Source organism: Choloepus didactylus, chromosome 2 (genome assembly GCF_015220235.1).
Source record: "Choloepus didactylus isolate mChoDid1 chromosome 2, mChoDid1.pri, whole genome shotgun sequence".
Lineage (NCBI taxonomy): Eukaryota > Metazoa > Chordata > Mammalia > Pilosa > Megalonychidae > Choloepus > Choloepus didactylus.
The window spans coordinates 113,762,038-113,771,601 of record NC_051308.1 but is presented as its reverse complement, the minus strand read 5'-3'; the positions used below and the strand labels follow the sequence as shown (position 1 = coordinate 113,771,601).

The window sequence follows — 9,564 nt, the reverse complement described above, 5'->3', positions numbered from 1 at the left end:
CTTCTTTGGCTGTTGTCTGCTTTATTGCCTCCTGATTTGCTGTTTCTTAATTAAAATTAGAAACAGTTTATCAAAATACATAGTAGCCCCATTCCACAAACTGGAGAATATTAGATTGCGTCAAAACCCACTCATATTCCACAGGGAAAGTCAGTCCTTTAACTGTGAGTTTCAGGACCCTAACCCCATACTATGCTTGCCTTTCCCACCTTCTCAACTACAGCATAAAACCTCTCTATAGCCCTTCTATGCATGGAGAAGAATCTGAATTGCTATTTATTCCTGGTCCAGGAAAAGGTTCTGCACCAGAGTTGGGCTGAGCTGGCCCCAGGAACTAAGGGTGGGACAAAGTAGACGGACAAGTGATATGGGAAGGCGATGAGGACAAGCTTTATTTTTCACAGGTCCTGACACAGGTACTGACACTTATCCACAGGTGCAGGGGTAAAGGAAACTGTAAGATCCTGAACATCAAGGAGAAGAGCCTCTGGGGAGTGCTCAGAACCCTCCAAAGGAACATCCCCACAGCTCAGCCCCTGAAAGCCAGAATAGGGCATCTGGGGAAGGAGGCATCAGGTGGGAGTGATCCTTGGAGCTTTGGGTCTTTGATTCCTTGAAAATGGCTTGTCTCAGCAGCACTTCCCAGCTCAGCAGCAGCCCCCAGAGCTGTGGCCACAGCCAGAGCCCCCGGACTGTCCACTGCCACTGTCACAGGCTTCAGAGCTCTGGCGCCGGCACCGGTGGGATCTGCGGCGCCTGTGGTGGCTCAGGCAGCAGCCGCCCTCGGAGCTGTGGCCACAACCGGAAGAGACGGGAGGCAAACACTGTGCTGGGCTCTTTGGGGGGCACTTGGGTGAGGGGCACTTGGGAGGGGGCTGGCAGTGCTGCTGGTTCTGCTGGCAGGACATCTCGGCAGGAGTTGAGCAGCCCTGGACAAAACAAAAGCAACTTGTGAGTTCAGAACCTGCAGTCCAATGTCTGCTCTCTCAAGGTTTCCTAGACCCCTTGCTTCTAAGATTAGCTGCTTCCTGAACCAAGAGCTGCAGGAAGAAAGGGAGACTGAGCTGGAGTTAGCATGATCATGCACAATGCCGCCTACCGCTTTGCTCTCCACCTAGGACAGAATGCTGCTGATCTAACTGGGCATCCAAATTTTGTATCTCAAAGGAAACACATAGGGATGCACACAGTTGTGAGAGCATTTCCACAGGATGTCACAGGAAATGTGTGCATATGTGAGATCATGAACAGAAGGAGGATTGGAGGGAACCCTGAGCTCCTGTTGCCCTTGCAGGTCACTGAGTCCCTGTTTCCTCACCCTCACTTCCCCCACTGCTGTCTTCTGTGGCCTTATTTGTGCTGTTTCCTTTCCAGACCCCCTGCTTCCCTCCCCTCTGCTAAGACCTTAGTGGTCCTTTCCTGACCCTGATGGACACTCACCGGATGCAGAGGAGGCAGGAGAAGGCTGTTCCTCAGGAGGCTGTGGATGAGGAGCCCAGGGCAGGAGCCCTTTTATCCTGTGCTGGGTTGGTGATGCACAGCCCGAGTATGCTGCTGCTTTCCCAGCCAGGGGCAGGGTGCCAGCCCGGCACACGCCCAGGACCACCCATTCATCATCTTCCTGTGCACTTACCAAGCTGTCTGACAAAGGGGAACTGGGAAGTTCTGATGACAGTCCATCTTCACCTCACTGAGGCTGACCAGGCTCCTGCCATTCCACCTTCCTCGTGTCATTCATTCAGCTCACATTCCTCAATGCTGGTCTGTCCTGTGGGCTTTCCTAGGGATTAGACATATTTGGATGCACGTGGCAATGTTCTTTCCTTGAGTAGCTCACAGTCTGTCAGGAGAGATAAATGGAAAATTTATATGTATACTTATATATACACACACATATATTTCTAAATATAAAGTCAAATCCCAAACTGACAAATGTGGCAACTGTATACCATGTTCAGGCTTGCATTGATCATTTTTGCAATTAGTCTTCCTTCGCTCTGTGCATCATTCAAACCCCCTAGACAATCCACACATCGTCATTTACTGTCCTCTTGATCTCCTGGGAATGAGATGAGTGGGTAAAAGATGGAAGAAGAGAGCTGAGACTTTGTATGGCTGAGAGGGTTCCCTAAGATCTCCTGGCCCAGGAGTCCAGGCATGGGTTTCATGGGCAAGAAGGAGTAAACTGAGTTGAGTCTTGATGAATAGAAACACTTAACTGACCTGACAGTGTCTGGAAACTGTGCATGGTCTATTTAGTGGAGCTGAAGACTTTTTCTCCTTTAAATTTACCATTTATTATGCTACATTTGCTATGTTTCCAGAGAAAAATTACAGGGTCACAGCGAAACTTTAACAATATCTTTTAAATTAAATATTTTTTCTAATAATTTTTTGCATTTATTTATATTTTCTGACATGGAAAAATATTCATGACCTATTTTTAACTATTTATGGCAGGTTATAAAACAACATATACTGATGTATACACAAATGAATGTATATACAAAATGTTGTTTATGTACAGTAAGTAATATTATTCACCCATAAAAAGGAATGAAGCTCTGAGACATGTTCCAATAAGGAAAAACCTTGAAAACATTATTCCCAGTGAAATTAGTGAGATACTAAGGGTAAATATTGTATGATGTCATTTTTAAGAGATGTCTATAAGTAGCAAATCTGCAGATACAGAAAGCTGATTAGAGTTTACTGGGTGCTGAGAGGAGGGTGAAGTTGAAAGCATGTTTGGTAGATTGGAGTGTGTGCAAATAAAATTAATAATATTCAGAACAAAACAATGTACACGATTATATAAATGACAGTGTAAAAGAAACAGTTTTACGGTAAGTGTGTCTCATTCTTCTTTGAACATTAAAGCCTATGGAGCCAGCTACCTGCTTAGAGAATAAATTTCTTTTATTACAGGGTTCAAGTTTCTTTTTTGCTTTTATATGCCACTTTATATTTCATCCTATTTCAAATGGAAATTTCATGAGTTTTTGAAGGATATTGTGGAAAAATTCATTACTCTGTCATTTTTTGACTGTTAGGAATAATGCCACTACAAACATTCCTGTATAAGTTTTTCTACAAGGAAAATGTGGACGTACATTTTCATTTCTCTTGACTATATATCTAGAAATGGAGTTTAGCTCATATTGTAACTCAACATTTAAGTTTCTAAGGAATTGCCCGATATTTTCAAAGTGTCTACACCTTTTTATTTTCCCACCAGCAGTGTTGAGGGTTCCAATTTTTCCACATTCTTGTCAACATTTGTTATTATCTGCCTTTTTAGTTACACCTATCCTGCTGGGTGTGTAGTGGTATCACATAGTGATTTTGAGTTACATTTCCCTAATGACTAATGTTGAGCACTTTTCAGCTGCGTATCTGTGTTTAGTATATCTTCTTTGGAGAAATGTGTATTTACACTTGTCCCATTTTTAAATTGGAATATGTTTTTATGGTTGAGCTGTATGATTTCTTTTCTTTGTATTTTCTGGAAACCAGTCCATAATCAGATACATGATTTGCAAATATTTAGTTCCATTTTGAGGATTGTCTTTACATGTCCCATGTGACATGAAGATATGCATTCCATTTGTAAAACTGTGCCCCTTGGTCTGTCCTCGATCCCCATGATAGGAGCAGTAAAGCCTGAAACTTATAGGGATGTTTCATGAGAGTCAGTGGGATTATGCACAAGAGCCTGGAACTGATAAAACTGTTCACAAGAGACAGGACAAAGACAGAGCTGCTTTGGGCCCTAAGGATAAAGTAGTGTGGGGAGAAAGCAATCCTGACTCCTTTCTGACTCCTGAGAGTGGGCACTTGGAAGCCCCAGGAGGGACAACCCACAACAGATATGGGCTTCTCCAAGGGACTTCCCTCAGCTACTCTCAGTGTCCAAACCTGGACATCGAGGATACAAGCCAGAGAAGGAAGAGAGAGCTGGACAGCTGTGCACAGTCTGGTAATAAGAACCTGATGGGATGGTTATGTTCACATGTAGCTTTGGAGACTCAGAAATGTTTGGGGGACACTCTAAAGTGAGGTATCTGATGGTTTGGTTGGGAGGTAAGTTTTGAGGCATTGGAATTTGATATTATCTCATCTTATACCTCAAAGTATTGGCCTTAATGTGGGTCCCACATGACAAGAAAGTGATGCCCACAATTTGTAAAACTGTGTCTTTTGGTCCTCCCAGACAGGCCAGCAATTCTTAGGAAGAATGCGGAGATGCTGAGACACAGCCCATTCACAGGAGCTTTCGAAATATTGAAAAACCTGAGGGGACAAGGAAGTGGTGGGGGTGGGCAGGCAGTATGTATCACACGTGAGGTAGCAAAGATGCCGCGTGACTGCAGAGTCTTGATCACACCAGGGTCAAAACACATAGGTCTTTCCCTGACAGTTCCTGACATTTCACCCCACTCGGTTTCTGGAGACTCCCCTTGAGTGGAGGGAGACCTACTTCTCCCTCCTCTGGTCCTGTGCAGATTTATGTGTCATATGCCAGGCAGGACAGTGCTTTGGGAAGCAAAGGAGAAGAAAAAACCTGAGAAAGGGCTGTCTGATGGGGAAGGGAATTGGCATGGTAAAATGGAACCCATAGTCAGTTAGAGCTCCAGTAGAGAATCTTTATAATTTCATAGGGTCACAGACAGGGGTCAAAAACATAGCTCTCTGAGAAACAAAGGAAATGAGCTTCATGGGCCACTTCAGATCCTTCAAGATAATAATTTGGAAACTTAAGTGTGATAGAAAGGAAAAGAGGAGAAGCACGAGGCTGGGGCAGGTCCTTGGCCCTTTGGTTCCTCCAAATGCTCTGTGGGCCTCACAGCCTAGGTCACGAGCAGCCCCCAGAGCCCCCACGTCAACTGGGGCCTCCAGAAAGCTCTGGTGGTGTCAAGGGGATCTGTGGGCCTATGGTGGCTCAGGCAGCAGCAGCTCCCAGAAATGAAACTGGACAGAAAGAGACTGGAGGCCAAAAACTTAAATAATACTTGTAGGTTAGGCATTTGGTGGAAGGAGTCTGACACTGCTTTTGGTTTTCCTGGAAGGAATCTCAGCTCAGTGATCCTAGAGGAAACAAAAAGGTAAATCATCCATAACTTAAAACACACACCCACACACACACACACTCTCATACATCCTCTTGCCCCTCACCATATTCTCACAAACCCTGAACCTATGGCTCAGAGTCCACAGTTTAGGTAACCTAAGGACAGCAGTGAGACAGAAGGGGTCTTGGCAGACATGACCCGGCTCAAGTTGATTGCTGATAAATGCCAAAATTCTCTTACTTCCTAATTTGGATAATAGTCAGGAAAAAAGAGATGAGACTTGCATAGTAGTGTAGTGATGGGTTATAATCCGAGTAACAGCTCTTCAAGCTCTCCAGACCCGGGTCTTCTACATCCCTTGGTAGATGCCCAGAGATTTTTTTTTCTCATAGAAGGGAGGCAGGAAGTCCACAAATTGCCCAAATTTCTGGCCCTCACTCTCAGGACTTTTGAAGGTCAGTTGTTTATATTTATTATATTCATCCAAACAACATGAGTGAGTGCACATTTCAGGTATATGTTGAACACAGAGGATTCAGAAATATATGAAACATGGTTCTCATCCCTGAGAGGCTTACATGACCTTTGGGTACCAGTTCCCTGCTGTCCTGAATGGAGGGACGTGTAAAATTGTTGTTACTGACATCACATTGGGTGGTGGGCGAGGGCTTTGGCCTGCAAATTGGCTTTTGAGTGTAGGGCAGGAGCCAGGATGCTGTCCTGTGATGGCTAGTACATTAGAGTGATTAAGAGGAACTCACAACACCGAGGTGCCAGGAATCCTGGGCAGGAGGGTCCCTGCAAAAGGAGGAAATAAAATTGCCACCTGAAGGAAAATGGATCAGAAAGGAAAGGAACCTAAGATAATGAGAGTCAGAATAGTGTGCTGACTAAGAACATGGACACTGGAGTCAGACATTCCTGGGATTCCCTGTCTTCTAAAGAGTAAAGTCAAGCTGGAGGCGCCTAAGAGAAAATGATAAAGGCAAAAGGAACCAGACATGTTAGAATTAAAGCAGGGCCAGAGATAAGAAGTCTACATCTTCTGAAGTGACAAGATTTGCAAACCCAAGGACATTGTTCCAGTGTGTATTTGACTGGGCTCTTGACTGAAGAGTTATAAGAATGTTTCAGAGACAGCGATGTTCACTTCATGTTGGCTAAAGAGCTTTATGGGAGTCAAAAATGACATCATTGTAATATTTTCCTGTTGCATTTTATTTTGATTTAATAGAACAAGATAACTTATTATGAGATCTATAAATCACTGTGATAGCTTTTAACAAGTCATTATTATTGCAGTAATGATTCTGGACATTCTAGCTCCATGAAGTCTATAGGAGTAGCCACCTCCTTTTCAAATCTTCAGTATATTAGAACCATGCCCAAAATCTGAGTCTTTTCAAAATATGAATTCACACAGGGCCTCAGGAAGAGGTAGCATGAAGGGGATAGTAGCCAATACCCCCACTGAGATGGTTTTAAACATGCCCCCAAAGGCTTTAGCACTCCTCTCATTGAGGAGTGAGGTTTATATCCCCTTCACTGACCTAAGCAGGTTTGTGACTGCTTTCACCGATGGAATGTGGCAGAAGTGATGATATGTGATTTCTGAGGTTCCATCGCTAAAGATCATGGAGTTTCTCCCTCATCCTCTCAGGATGCTCTCTCTGGGGAAAGCCAGGCACCTTACAAGAAGTCTGACTACTTTAGAGCGTCATGCTAGAGAGGCCAGGTGTAGCTGCTCCAGTTAACTTTTAGTATTTGAGTGAGCTTTCTTGGCTGTGCAGCCCAGTCAAGCCTTCAGGTGCCTGTGGCTCTGGCCAACACCTGACTGAAAGTGCACAAAAGACCCCAAGTGAGAATCTCCCAGCTGAGCACTTCTGAAATTCCTAAACAATGCAATTAGGAGAAAACTAAAATGTGGTTGTTTCACATCACTAATTTTGGAGTGATTTGTTATGTGGCAATAATAACCAGAATGCCTACTAATTTTCTCCCTTTTGTAACATCTTTTTCTGAAGTTATCGTTTTTACTGAAGGAGCCAACATTCATTAGATGCCCTTCTTAAACCCCAGAAAATCAACAATTTTCATGCCCCAAAGTCTTGCCCAGGCTGGGTTTATCCTGCCTACACTGGTGCCCACCATAAACCAAGGAATGAGAATCCAGCTGAACACAGGGCAAGCAAGAAAATGGTCCCTGCCTCAACAGTGCCCACTGGAACATGCTCCACGTGAGGAGGAACCTCTTCTTGTTCCCAGTGTATCTCCAGCGCCTAGAATGGCACCTGATGCACAGGATTTTCTCAATATTTCTTTATGGGATGAATGACCGAAAAACTCTGAAGAATGTTAGGTTGGTAGAAGCAAGTAGCCTAACACGTTGATTCTGAAGCCAGCTCAAATGTAAGTCTCAACATCTGTGGCCACTGTCTCAGCCAGTTGAACTGGGCAGGAAGTTGGCTGGCAGAGCAGATTGGACATCAGCCTGCTGTTAGTGGTCATTTTGACACCTTTTATTCCTGTTTCTTAAGAAATTATATGCTCATGGGTAGTGGAGCAAAACTATTTGAAGCTTTGTCATTTCTCAAGGTCGTCTAAAAAATGAAATAACAACAAAATGTATTTTATTCAGTTGGATTCCCAAAGTTCCACACGGAGTTTATCCTCCACCAGGAATTTCCGTGCTCCAACTCTGATTTCTCTCAAAAATTTCAAATTTGTCTGTGACCACAATTATATGATGTCTTTTTGAAGTTATTTCGAGAACTATCCAGGCTTGAGTGATGAATCCCTGTTTCTCTGCACCACTATTTATAAAACCTGGCTATCAAAGTGAAACAGTGTTCTTGACTCACATGGAGAACGTTTATTTCAAGTTTGGGGTATAGATGAATGCTGCCTTTTAGTTCCAAAGTTGGGGAAGAAATGCCCCATTTGAGCCCTATTGTAACTGTAGCATCGTTCTACCACTATATTGTGCTTTCACTGCAAAAGTAACATGCATCATCCAAAAAACAATGAGCATGAGTTTCATTCCATAGTAAATCTCTTGAAAGAAGTTTACAGATAACCTAATATGTAACCCCTTGGTTTTTTCTTGTATCCTCTTTTTACCTTCTGAGTTTTCTCACAGCTCTGAGCCTCTCATATGTGAACAACCCACATACTCTCCTGTGGAAACCCTCAATTAAGATTGCTTCAGAATCTGCTATCTTTCCAGCTCACATCTCCTTCAAAGTCCATAAATTGTGGCTAATTTGTCTTCTTTCCTTAACCTTTCCTCTACTTGCAAGCCATTTTTTAGTCTCATTCTTCTCTATTTTCAGATTCTCTATACCACCCTGCTCCTGGGAATGCAACAGCTTTTCCAATTCTGACTGAGCTTTCCTCAGCAGAGACGGGGGATCCCAATGTCATATCACCCCTGAACACCAAATTAGACAAAATGTCAGGCCTTTGGCTGACAGTGTTCCATCCAAAACCAACACCCCCACCTTCCTCCACCCTTCCACCCTCAAAGTTCCCACAGGACTCCTGGTCATGGAGATAAACCTGACCCATTAATTTTCCAGTTTCAATCCAGGATCCTCCCTTGGTGCTGGGCCTGCAGGGCTCTGAGGGGCTGAGGGCGGGGTGAGACCCAATGAACAGTCTTGAGTGGAGGAAAGTAAAAGGACAAGTGAGATACAGGAGGCATTGAGAAGAGGCTTTATTTGTCTACCTGTTCAGACACAGGTGATAAACATCATCAAGTACAGATGAAAGGAGCTTGTGGGGCCCCTGGAAAATACATGGGGAGAGCTGTCTGTAGAGAGCCAAATCCTCCCCCAGCCTTTCAGTTGTTTAATCCAAGAAAAAAGGAGATCAGGGTGTCTGAGAAAGAATGCATCTAGGTGGGGCTTTTCCTTGAAACTTTAGATCCTTGCTTCCTCTAAAATTACTTGTCTCAGAATCAGGAGTCTTGATCAGCAGCAGCCCCTAGAGCTGTGGCCACAGCCAGAGCCCCCAGACTGTCCACTGCCACTGTCACAGGCCTCGGAGCTCTGGCGCCGGCACCGGTGGGATCTGTGGCGCCTGTGGTGGCTCAGGCAGCAGCCGCCCTCAGAGCTGTGGCCACAGCCAGAAGAGATGGGAGGCAAACACTGTGCTGGGCTCTTTGGGGGACACTTGGGTGAGAGGCACTTGGGAGGGGGCTGGCACTGCTGCTGGTTCTGCTGGCAGGACATCTCGGCAGGAGTTGAGCAGCCCTGGATAAAACAAAGCAACTTGTGAGTTCAGAACCTGCAGTCCAGTGTCTCCTGTCTCATGGTTTCCTAGACCCTTCTCTTCTAAGACCAGTTGCTTCCTGAACTGAGAGCTGCAGGAGGGAAGGGGAGACTGAGTTGGAGTTAGTTTGATCATGCACAATGCCTTCCACTTTGGTCTCCACCCAGGAAAGAATGCTGCCAGTCTAATCCAAGTTTTGTGTCTCAAATGAAACACAGGG

General features: G+C 44.6%; 2 protein-coding genes across 2 annotated transcripts; both read right to left on the bottom strand.

Moving 5' to 3' along the window:
* Positions 1–647: 647 nt before the first annotated feature.
* LOC119517628 (late cornified envelope protein 3C-like) lies at positions 648–908 on the bottom strand. Its single transcript, XM_037814498.1, has one exon. The coding sequence runs from the start codon at positions 906–908 to the stop codon at positions 648–650; it is 261 nt and encodes an 86-aa protein (XP_037670426.1).
* Positions 909–9,043: 8,135 nt separating this feature from the next.
* LOC119517635 (late cornified envelope protein 3C-like) lies at positions 9,044–9,304 on the bottom strand. The gene has a single exon (XM_037814504.1). It carries the CDS (start codon positions 9,302–9,304, stop codon positions 9,044–9,046), a length of 261 nt encoding a protein of 86 aa, XP_037670432.1.
* Positions 9,305–9,564: the final 260 nt, after the last annotated feature.